Source organism: Pteropus alecto, unplaced genomic scaffold (assembly GCF_000325575.1).
Source record: "Pteropus alecto unplaced genomic scaffold, ASM32557v1 scaffold39, whole genome shotgun sequence".
Taxonomy (NCBI): domain Eukaryota; kingdom Metazoa; phylum Chordata; class Mammalia; order Chiroptera; family Pteropodidae; genus Pteropus; species Pteropus alecto.
Genome location: NW_006443568.1, coordinates 8,594,424 through 8,606,164, shown reverse-complemented (window position 1 = coordinate 8,606,164; position 11,741 = coordinate 8,594,424). Strand labels below are relative to the sequence as shown.

The 11,741-nt window shown below is 54.9% G+C and overlaps 1 protein-coding gene across 5 annotated transcripts in view; it reads left to right on the top strand.

Moving 5' to 3' along the window:
* The window catches only part of LOC102887044 (transmembrane protein 222), a 23,043-nt gene that overhangs the window by 8,197 nt on the left and 3,105 nt on the right, over positions 1-11,741 (top strand). The window contains exons 5-14 of one of the 5 annotated variants that reach the window (XM_025041374.1): positions 123-219; positions 314-444; positions 8,527-8,755; positions 9,712-9,860; positions 10,041-10,113; positions 10,196-10,241; positions 10,689-10,758; positions 11,017-11,117; positions 11,253-11,363; positions 11,618-11,741. In XM_025041374.1, the coding sequence (XP_024897142.1) occupies positions 8,622-8,755; positions 9,712-9,860; positions 10,041-10,113; positions 10,196-10,241; positions 10,689-10,758; positions 11,017-11,117; positions 11,253-11,363; positions 11,618-11,741 (808 nt within the window). In that variant the 5' untranslated portion in view covers positions 123-219; positions 314-444; positions 8,527-8,621. The other 4 variants (XM_015598941.2, XM_025041377.1, XM_025041376.1 and 1 more) reach the window with 4 other exon arrangements.

The following is an 11,741-nucleotide window of genomic DNA, read 5'->3' as shown; positions in this document are numbered from 1 at the left end:
TCTTTCCCTGGACCTGGCTCACTTCTGCATCCTCAGCACCCAGCTCAGGGCCCTACACAGAGCAGGCATCAGGGAACATTTGTGGAGCTGAGCTAGTGCCCAGAACCACCCTCTCTTCTCAGGTACTGGAAGTTGGACCCTGCTCAGGTATACGCTAGCAGGCCCAATGCATGGGACACAGCTGTGCACGATGCCTCGGAGGAGTACAAGCACCGCATGGTAGGTGAGCTGCACCTGCAGGAAACCAGGGTGGGAACCAGGGTGGGAGGTTCCCCCACAGCCCAGCCTGACCCCACCCTTCTTGCATCTCCAGCACAACCTCTGCTGTGACAACTGCCACTCGCACGTGGCATTGGCCCTGAACCTGATGCGCTATAACAACAGCACCAACTGGAACATGGTGACGCTCTGCTTCTTCTGCCTGCTCTATGGAAAGTATGTCAGGTGAGCTGCCCATCCACCTGCCCACCCGCCACCCTCCCCAAAGATCCCGGCAGGGCCATTTCCGGTGTCCTTCAGCTAGCAGGGACAAGGCAGATGCTGGTTGGAGGTGGGAAAGTTCTACAACAACTAGCTGAGTTCCTGGTGGAAAGGAAAGTGGCTGTGCCGAAGTCCAGCTTCCCCTGGGTCCCAAGCCCAGCCCTGCCACTTTTTATTGTGAGATCTTAGGTAACTGCCTTGGCCTCTCTGAGCAGAAACTATTCTTAATTATGGTCTTGATAATGATTCTGGCTCCATGGGGTGGCTCAAGTGCCCAGATCACTGTGCTCAGGTTAAGTGAATAGGTAGACTCTCACAGGAAGGTGGGTGATTGCCCCACAGGGTCCCTTCCCAGTATCCCTTCCCAGTATCCCTTATCTGAGGCAGGGTACTAGGCAGGTGGCTCCCAGTGGTGGCCCAGAAGGACCTTTGAAGCTACAGCTTAAAGACCTGTGAAGTCAAATGCATTAGTCCCGATTCACAAATAAGGCTTCTTAGAGAGATTGAGTGATCTGCCCACTTGGGAGCCCTCATACCTGGGCAGCCCAAGCTTTGCTGTCGCTGCACTCATCATTAAGAGCTTCAGAAAAGGAGACTTTCAGGGGTCTTTTTTTAGTGCAAAGGCTTCTAGAGGTCCCCTGAGAAGATTATAACTGGCCACACAGACTGGGGCAGAGCCAGGACTGAACCCAGAGCCCTGGCTCCAGCCACAGCACTGCTGACTCTTACTCACTTCCCCCCTCCCAGTGGGCCCCATTATGAGGGACGTGGGCAGACAGTGCTCCTGGCTTCCATACCCAGACAAGTTCCTGGTCCTCTTGCTGGAGACCACTCCCCAGAGGTAGGGGTGATTGTGGATGAAGCCCATAAGGCCTAGAAAGGTGGGCATGTCTCCTTTCCCACCAGAGAGGTGTCACATCTCTGGCCAGGAGCCTGGAATAGCTTCTGCCAGGACCATGGTTGGTAGTCCTCCATAGTAGGTGCCAGGCTCAGCCCACCTCCTTGGTTGACCAAGTTTGGGGGTGAGGGAGTGGTTCCAGGAGCTTCTTCAGGGGCAGCAGCCTCTTCTGGGTTTGGATGGACGACGGGGCTCTGGGTGGCACAAGTGCTCACCAGGCCCTTCCCACCAAGTTCCCCTCTCTCCTCTCTGTCAGCGTTGGGGCCTTCGTGAAGACCTGGCTGCCCTTCGTTCTCCTCCTGGGGATCATCTTAACCATCAGCCTGGTCTTTAACCTACGGTGATGGTTGCCCAATGGCCCTGGACCTACCAGGCTCCAGAGAAGGCAGATTCTTTCTCCTCACCCTAAAAGGCAGAGATGGACCTGCTGGTTTTGACCCAGGGGTAGGATGGAATAGGGCTGAGGTTGAGCATGGGGCAGGGATATTTGCGTGTTGTGTCTCACTGGTCACTCAGAAATTACCTGACCTCCCTTCCAGGCTTGTGACCTCAGTGCTTGAAGCACCCTCCTTATTCATCTGTTGGGAAGGCCTTAGCTTCCCTCTGTAGAGCACTTCCTGCCACTGTGCTGGGCTCCCTCCACCTCAGCCCAGTTCCTGGTGGGGAGGGGAGGACATTTGGACCCACTGGACACGTCAGCCAGAGCTGGGTTTAGAGCCTGTCCTCTTGCCAGGGCTCTGGTCCTGGGGTGGTTGGGTACACTAGGAAGTCTCCATAGGCTAAGCTGGCCTGGGCCCTTCACCACTGACTTCTGGAATGGTCCCAGAGGGCTGTATGGGCACCCCCTTCCAATGTTTGCCAGAAGCTACACTAGGGGTAGTTTGTGCTCCATCTCCTGGGGTCCTCCAACCCATGCAGCCCCCTCTTCCCACTCTCCCAGGGCCTTCAAGCACTTGGGCCTATCTCCCCCTGCAGTTTGGGCCCGGGCTTCCCCAGCCAGGCTGGAGAAATGAGTGACGCTGATCTGTCCAGAGTGACCCCCTCTAGATCAGAGCAATGTAAACAAACCTTGGCACCTCACGCTGGTGATGGTACCCCTTGGGTCCAAGATGGGGGCCATCAGAGCCATCAGAGCAGCCAACGCCATCAGAGAGTTGAAGGGGAGCTGTTTCCTCCTACCTACCACAGTTCCCCCTTCTCTTCAAGTTGTGGGAAGGGCCTGTGCTGCCCCCTCACCCGCTCCATGGATTCCTTTGTGCAGGGCTTCCTGGGCAGTACAATAAATAGTTTTAATTCCAGTCAGTGCCTTGTCCTTGTTTTCTTCCTTCAGTGGTCCCTTCATCCCTTCAGCTTGCATCTCCTTGGGTGTCCTTGGGTACCTCTGCCCCTGCAAGGGATCTAGTTGAGTCCTTATCCAGTGCCTGGAGTTTACAAGGATGTTGGCATCCCTCAAGTACATCCTGCCCTAGCCCAGGCTCTAGGAATTCCCGCGCATTAGTCATCCGCCATCCCAAAGCTTTTTCCTCGAGGCAAGTGAATATTGAAACCCCTCCCATACTCCTTACTGGAAGGAACTTGGCAGTACGATTGGGAGTTGGGGCTTGGGTAGACCAGAGCCCTGGACCTGTCCCCTCAGTCAGGGTACAAAGTTTGGGATAAGCCAAAAAAAATTGTCCCAGCCCCTGGCCCCCACCATTTCCATTGGTCACATTGCCAAGTTCTTCATGCCGATCCCGTGATTGGGTCACTGTCCTGGTGCATGGCACGTCCACTTCTCTTTGGCATGCTCACTCCACACACCTTGCTCTCCAGCACCTTCTCGCTTCTGGTCCTTTTCTTTCCTCCTATTAAAATCGTGGCCTTTCTTCCCAGGACTCAGCTTAAAACCCACTTTCTTGGTGCAGTCTTTCCTAAATTGGAAATGATGGCTGTTATTGTCCCTATTCTATAAAGGAAAAGAGTGAGGCTTCCAGAGATTGTGTCACTCAGTCGAACTAGCAAAGGCTTTGACTTGTGAATCCTGAGGGCCCTTTGTACTCATCCTGAGGATGGCCTTGAGGACAGCTCTAGCTGCTGACCCTCAGCCCTGGGTCAGGTAGGTGTCAGCTCATCTCAGACCCTGCTGTGGTTTCCAAGCCAGGGGGTCCTTTTGGCAGAGGTGCCCCCTCCCCACTTCAGAGCAATCCCATTTTTAAAACTCTGATTCACATATTGGGGTCCATCTGAGAGTTGGGAGAAAAAAGTTCCAATACAGAGGACAACCACAGCAAAATGGACACAAAAAAGGTTTAAGGCCTGCTTCTGCCTAGCAGAATTTTCATTTAGCTTTGCAGAGACAGGAGATAAATAGGTGCCATGACAATCACCCAACAGTTACTGAATGTTTACTATGTTCTGGGCCTTGTCACGAAGTATCGTATTGTTTATCTTCACCACAGCCCTATGAGGTAGGTGTACTATCCTCGTTCTACTAATGAAGAAATAAGCACAGAGAATTAAACTGATTTGCTCAAGTCACAGGTAGGAAGAGTAGAACCATGTTCACACGGAACCACCCTGTGAGATGTCCTCACTGGAGCACAAGGAGGGAAAAGTGGGGAGGGGCTGTTTTTCCGAAGGACTGGGGAGGAGAGGAGAGAATTGATGCTGGAGGCCAGAAAAAGTACCCCTGACGACAGTCCTATGAGATGGCTGTTATTGTCCCTGTTCTATAAAGGAAAAGAGTGAGGCTTCCAGAGATTGTCATTGATCCAAGGCCATGAGGGCCATGTGGCAGGGCCAGATTTTTAACCCAGATCTGAGGCCTCTTGAGCGTGGGGAGTTGCCTAGAAACCAGCTGCCCTGCAGAGGCACTCAGCCCCTCACCCCCAGCGGGTGTGAGAGGTGGGGAAAGCATTCTGCAGTGGAGGAGTAGGGAGCGCAGATGGCCTGGGGTGTTGAAGAGACAGGAAGCAGTCTGTAGTAAGCCTCTGAGAGTGGAGGAGACAAGGATGGTCTGAGCCAGGTGGGGTTCTGAGAGTCAAGCGGAGGGCTTGGGCAGCCTGCAAAAACAGATTCTTAGAAAATGATGGGACTTATGTCAGTGAAAGTATCTAAGGGAGGCCGGGCTGGTTTGGAGCAGATTCGTTAAAGGGTCACAGGGTTACTCTGGTTGCTGGAACCTTCCAAAGCTGAAGAATGACAAAGTGGGGTGCTGACAGGGCCCTCTGACAGCTGTGCAATAAAGCTGAGTGTGGAGGCCCAGAGAAGGGGAGGACATGCTTCCAGTAGAGGATGGGCAGGGACTGAGACCTGGGTGTGGGAGGGAGGGGCAGATGGGGGAGAGTTAGGGGACAGTGCTCACCTGGAGGGAAATGGGGGCAGTCTGGTGACAGGCAGGGAGCAGCAGGAGGCCTAGGAGGCTAGGACATGAGTGGGGGGAGGCGGCGGGGCATTTACAGAAATGGAAACTTGGAAATAAGAGGTTTCAGATGGGGAGAGGCCAGTCTTCAGGTTTTGTTGCCAAGAGTTGAACAGAAGTATCAGAGTCAGAGTCACAGCTATAAGGATCAGAGATCAGAGAGAGGAAGGGAAATTCAGAAGCTGGAAGAGTAAGGAACAGAGTTTGATGCCTTCCAGGGGTGAGGGCTGCTGAGAGGTGGTAGGCTCGGGGCTAGAAAAACATCCTTGGGAGAAGCTAGACCAGGATGGGAACTGGTAAGGATGCTCTTGCCACCCTACCTCCATTTTGGGAGACTTGATGGAGGAGAAAGGCATCACAGTAACCCCTCCTACGCGGACACTCAATGGATATTGTGTGCAAAAGTATATGCATATTTACGAGGGCCTGCAGAAATCTCATTGAATTGTAGTGAAAATCATCTGAGGAGAGATTATTACCCCTGTTTAACGGATGAGTAAAGAGACCCAGAAAATAAGATTGACTTGCAAAAAAATAAATGGGGAAGTCTGGACTTTGGGTTGGAAGATAGAGGCTCAGAGTAGTGGAAACATTCAGGAGCAAGTTCCGATGAGGGAGCAAAGGTGGGTGTTTAGTTTAGAGTCCACTCCTTGCCCCATCTCCTCTTGGGGATCTGGGAGGTACCCTTTAATCCATGACAGGAAGGGTGACTACCAAGACGGGCAGAGTGGAATGAAGCAGACTCAGGGGAATCAGAAGCTTCTGTGTGGTCTCGGTTCACGGTCCTGAAGCAAGTATAATCTAGGGCCCAAACCCATTCTCAGGGTGAGGCAGAGTCTGGGAGAAGAATGGGGTGCTCAAAGGGGCTCCCTAGAGACAGAAGGATGTGGGAGCCTCACTTTGGCCCTTGAAGAGTCCAGGCTTCCTCAAATGGATGGGTCCCAGGGCTGCAGAGAAAGCAGCTCTGCTGTGACCTGCACTTCCCAAGAAGCGTATGTGGACGTGAAGGGGCAGTGGTCATCAAAAGGGACTATGTTGGAGAGGAGACACCTGGAACTCACTCTATGCCAATTCGTGCCCTGCACTTTCATTTCCCTTTTAATGGGCTCTTTGCACTCTGCTGCCCACAGTTTGCAGAGGAGGAAATTGCAGCTCAGAATGGTTAAGAGACCTGCTCAAGATCACACAGTGGGAGAGTAGGAACTACTTGGGGTTGTCTGACTGCAATCTGCAATCTTTCCATTCCCCTGGTGCTGAGAAAAGTTTCTAACTTTGCTTTCAAAGCAAGTTTCTATCAGCAACTCAGTGGGCAGGGTGGGGCTGCTATCCATTCTACAGATGGGACAACCAAGGCCCTAAGGAGTGACAGCAGTTTACGGAGTAGGTCCACAGTGGAAGTGGGGCCAAGACCCAGGCATCTCTCACCCAGCAAATCAGCTCTAGGTTTTCTAAAAGCAGAGGCTGAGGTGCACCCCTGGGGAGCTGAAATCCAGGCCCGGTTTTGCATCCGGCCCTGCCAAGAAGGTGTTTCCTCCCCCTGGTGGGGCAGCTACTCTGCTAGGCTGCCGGCTGAGTCAGCCTGAGTTCCTCACTTCTCTTCTCCTGGTCCCTGAAACTCGGCCACCCCACGAAGGTGTACCCTCCATACTGGACCCCTACAGGTAACACCTCGGGCCAGGGGTCCCCTGCCAGTGTCCTGAGGGGCAGGCACTGCCACCTGGTGTCCTGAACACCCTCTGGGACCTTGGGGTCAGGGAGGCAGGTATGTATCTGGGACTGGAACAGCCAGACAGATGGATAGGCCCTTATATTGACCAATGGGTCTGTCTGTCCCACAGTATTGAAACAGAACAGGGAGAACCAGACACTTGATTCTGCCTCTGGAAAAGAGAGTTGACTGAAGGAAAGCAGTTGCTGCTAGGGACTCTGGGCTCAGATGCCCACAGCCCAGCCCCAGGCAGACCTGAGGACAAGACCAGGGTCAATTTTGCAGAATGTCTCCCCACCTCCACACTTACACACAAACACACACCTGGTGGCCCTTGGGGCACCAGAGTACACAACTACAACACATGGTCCGGTCACATATATAGCACAAGAGGAAATACACAGTGCACACAACACTGTCACCCAGAAAGTCACTGAACACACCATACATGTGTTGGTGATTTGCAGTGATACAATATTCATACCCACAAAATATACAGACTCATAGATCCACTGTATGCAGGCATGCCTGCCGGACCGACCCTGGGCTCACACACCAGCCGCAGAAGAGCCTCAGACCGTGCGTTCACAACACCCAGCAGGTGTGCAGGAACTAGTGCTAATGTTGAGCACGCATTCACACAGCGCTATACTGGGCGCCTGACAGAGACGGGTCCCCGACAGAGATGAGCAGGAACCTCAGGCTCCCGGGTGAGGGGGTGGGCAGCCTGGGAGATGGCTCACTCTGGCTTGGTCACTGACTCAACGGGAAGTACACAGAGTACAGGCGGCAGACACAAGTCAAGACTTGCCTTCCCATCGCAGCCCTGCCTGGTTCCCTGGCATGGGAGATGGGAGGGGTGGTGAGGAGAGGAAAGATTCAGGCCACAGCTCTGCTTTGCTCATGGCTCAGTCTTGGGCCCCTTGCCACGTCCACACGCCCACACGCCCACACGCCCACACGCCCATACGCCCATACGCCCCTCAGGGCTGGGCAAATGTTTTGCTTCCGGAGTCACTGTGGTACCTGAGCCGCCGGAGCTGTTTTGCCAGCACTCGGCTTTCACCAGCCAGGTCCTGGGTCAGGGGGCAGGAGGTGGGGGACCCATGTGGCACCAGAAAGGGACCCTGGGGATCGGGGCAAGAGGGCAGGGCTGGAGGCCTGTGGGAGTGGGTGTGGTGGTTACCTCACAGGGGAGGAAGTCGGAGGTGTAGGCTGGGGAGGAGGTTGCCTCAGACAGGAAGGCCAAATGGGCCAGGGCAGGGTGGAGGTGAAGGGTGGAGGGAGGGGACCCAGCTTGAAATGTTCCAGGGCATGAGAGTGAGCAGATATGTGTGTGTGCCTGTGTGTTTGGGTATGCATTTCTCTGTGTGCATTCCTGGGTGTGTGCAGATGTATTTCTATCTTTATTCAAACTTTACCAACCATCTGTTGTGTGTAAGGTACTGGCTTTGGGGGTGAGGACCTATCTCTACCTTCAAGGAGGTCACAATCCAGGGGGCGCAATGTGTACGTGCAAAAGTCTGTGCAATTGGTGTTTATCTAGGGACATGTCTTTGTCCCAGGATGTAAATCTTGTACAGGTGAACCCACCTGGCAGATCCTGCCTCCCTTTGAGTACACAGGCCTGTGTGCAGGTTTAAGATTGTTAGTTTCCTCTCTTGGTTTGGGCCTGGGTCTGGGCCTATGACTACATAGGGCCCTTTATGGAGGAACGGGTGTGTATGCGCCTGTCTTTATACAAGTATCAGTGGGCATGTGTGACCAGGTGTACTTCTCACTGTGGGTAGTTGTATCTACATGTATCAGTATGTGTGCATGTGTATCTCTGTACACACCTTCGAATGTGTCCCTGAGTGTATTTATGGGCCATTGTATACGTGTGTCCATGGGTGCATCTCATGCCACCTTGACCTCAGCCTTCCTGGGGCTGTACTCTGCCCACCACCTCACATTTATTTGGGCCAGAAAGGGCAGTCGGCTCTAGGACGTGCCCTGTATTTGGGCAGGGTTTGACTTGACCCCTGGTTTGCCCCACAGGGATCCATGTGTGCCCAGCAGGGGCACAGCCCTAGCTGATGCCCCAGAGGGGCCACCCATCGCAAGAGGGGCTCTAGGCCCCGCCTTCCCTCCTAATGGCACATAAGCCAGAACCTGAGGCTAGTGGACTGTTGGACCTCAGCTTTCTGACAGAGGAGGAGCAGGAGGTCATTGCTGAAGTCCTGAAGCGAGATGCCTATCTACGCCAGCTGGAAGAAGGGCGGGTCAGGTGAGGAGGGAGCCTCAGGCATTGGGGGGCTGGGGTGGCCCCCACCAACATGCGGCCTGTCAGATACCTGGGTAGTTCTTGTTTTTGCCCTTTGGTCCCCTCAACCCCTGGCCAGCTCAGCTCATCAGGGAGGCTGCATCAGCTCCCTGCCAGCCTTCCCACCTCTAAGCTTGCCCCTTCCAGCTTACCTGCCACGCCACAGCTGGAGCTCCTCAGATCTGTCCTTAATATCCCTTGCTGAACCCTCTCATGGCTCCTCAGCACCTCAGGTCAGGGGCAAGCTCCTAAGCGTGGTCCAGAAGTGCTCCCTGATTGGCCCCTACCAACCTCCCCCATCTCATCTTTCACCAGTAACTCCAACTCCTGACACACAGAGTCTACGATAGCCACCCCATTGCTCCACAGTCCCTGAACACACCCACCCTTCACTTCTAGGCCATTCCTTCTTCCTGGAAGAGCATGTTGACAGAGGTGCAAGGGACTTACAAGTAGTGCTTAGAGACAGACACCTCCTAGCTATGTAACCTCGGGCAACTCACCTGACCTCCCCAGCACCATTCTCCTCAACTGTAAAATGGGGCTAAGGAGCCCTACCTCATAGGATTAGGAGGGATTATGCACAGTAGTCACTTTAATAATAATTCTTCTCTTTCTCTGCCTGGAGAATGCCAATATGTCCTTTAAGAAGCAATTTAAATGCTGCCTCCTCTGGAAAGCCCTCCTGGATTCCCACAGGCAAATCTGGTCCTTCTTACATCCATATGCCACCTATCTCACTATAGTGTACTTGTCTATTCTGGACTCGGTCTCCCCACCATCCTGAGCTCCTCCAGAGCAGGGATCCAGTCTGATGTGCTGTTGTGTCCCTGACCCCAGGTACAGGGCCTGGCATAGAGTGAGTAGCAGAAATGTTGATTGGGTGAGTGTTGACAGCTATGGCCTCTCCTATCCACCAGCAAGCTCCGGGCCTCACTGGTAGACCCTGAGCAGCTGAAAATCCTGACGGGGGACTGGTTCCAGGAAGCACGTGCGCAACGGCACCATCATGCCCACCTTGGTTCTGACCTTGTCCGAGCCTCTATCCGCAGGAAGAAGAGCTTCAGGGGTGAGAGGAGATCCCCAGAACAGGGCAGGCCTTGTGCAGCCTGGGGTACCCGGTATATGTCGACAGGGAGAGAGCCTTTGGGTGGGCACCACCCCCTGGTGGGCTATAGGAGGTGGGTCACATCTCCCAGGGCCAGACTTCCTATGAAAGGGGTTCACAGAACTTATCACCTGCATGCAGGAGACCAGGCTCTAGGCAGCAATAGGGAGCCTGAGACTGCTGGGAAAGAGACTGAAGAGGAGATGGAGCCCAGGTAAGGAGGTGTGGCAGGGAGGGGAGAGTGCCTACCAGTTACCTGGGTCAGATCCCTGAAAACCACCTCTCCCTACTCCTAGGCTTCCCATAGGCAAGGACCCCCAGGAGAGGCTCAGCGAGGCTGAGGTGAGTAATGAGTGACCGAATGAACTAATGAATAAATGTACAGTGCCCCTGCAGTGGAGGTGGGATGTGCAGGGGAAGGAGCCTCAGCCTGAGAATCAGGAGACCCTGATCTGGGCTTTTATGTCATCCTCTTCTGTTAAATGGGAATATGGACCTCTAAGGGAATCTCTGAAACCAGCTATCACTGGTGGAGTAGGGACTGAGCTAGGTGAGGTCCAGGACTCACATATTACTGTTCCCTACCAATGGGACTCTGGGGGACTGGCGGGGCGGGTGCTGAACTGTGAAGGAGTGTCAAGTACAGGCTGGACTGGTCTGCAGCTAGTTGCCGCCCTGCCCTGAGAGCTGTGCTAAATCTGAAGCTGGGGTAGTCAGCTGGAGCCACTGACCTCTGACCCAATCATCACCTTTGACTCCATTGTGTCCTCTACCCATTGCTCCTTTCAGGGACTTGATTTCCCCTCACCACATGTCCCCCCAAAGCCTTCAGATTTTGAGGGGCCCCAAGCCCAGGAAGGTAAGTGGGAGGGTGTGTGTTTGGGAGCACGGAGAGGTTGTGGAGATCAGAGGCAACTCTAAGTGCCCCCAACCACCAGTGGTGACCTTCCTCCTCCCCAAGTTGGGGGCGGGAGAAGCATGTGGTCTCTGTGAACGACCCCGCGGAAGCACTGGGGTCTGAATCTGCCGGTCATGGGGGTTGTAAACCAGTCCCTCTGAATTTGCTTATGGGAGGCGGACAGGGGCTGCTGGCTCAGCAAATTTTGACCCACTCCAGCCCCAGACCCAGGGCGTGCACAGGTCTGCGAGGAGGCGGAGCCGGAGCCCGAGGAGCCACTGTCCAGGGAAGAGGTGGAGCCGCAGCCGTACCCAGCCCAGGTAGGCAGGAGCGGCCTGCGGCTGCTCTCAAGACTCGGAGCGGATTATGGGCTGGGAGCGAGCCGTCCAGGACAGAGCGCGGTCTGTCAAGGGGCTAGAAAATGGGGACGCCCCTGTCACTTCTCCCTTCCCCAGATCCAGGCGGTGTCTGAGATACTGGAGAACGGGGAGGAGGCCCCGGGGCCCGGCCCCTCACTCGACCGCATGCTCAGCAGCAGCTCCTCCGTATCCAGCCTCAACTCCACGGTGAGGGAGAGGAAAGTGCACAGGCTGCGGGCCGCCTCTCCTCCTCATATCCTGACGCGTAGCCCCTGCCTGACCCCACCCTCGCCCCTGAACTTGACACTCCAGCCCCTAGCCAAGCTACCTCGCAGTGCCCTTTACCTCGTCAGCTCGCTTTGCCCCGCATGCTCCCAATTTGAACCCTCTGCCCTCCCCAGCCCCGATGTGAGCCTGCACCCACCCTTACTTCCCTCCCTCCGACCCCGCCACGCCCGCAGCTGAGCGGCAGCCAGATGAGCCTGTCAGGGGAGGCGGAGGCGGGTGCCGTGCAGGTGCGCGGCGCCGTGCACTTCGCGCTGCGCTACGAGCGGGATGCCGCCGAGCTGCGCGTGCACGTGATTC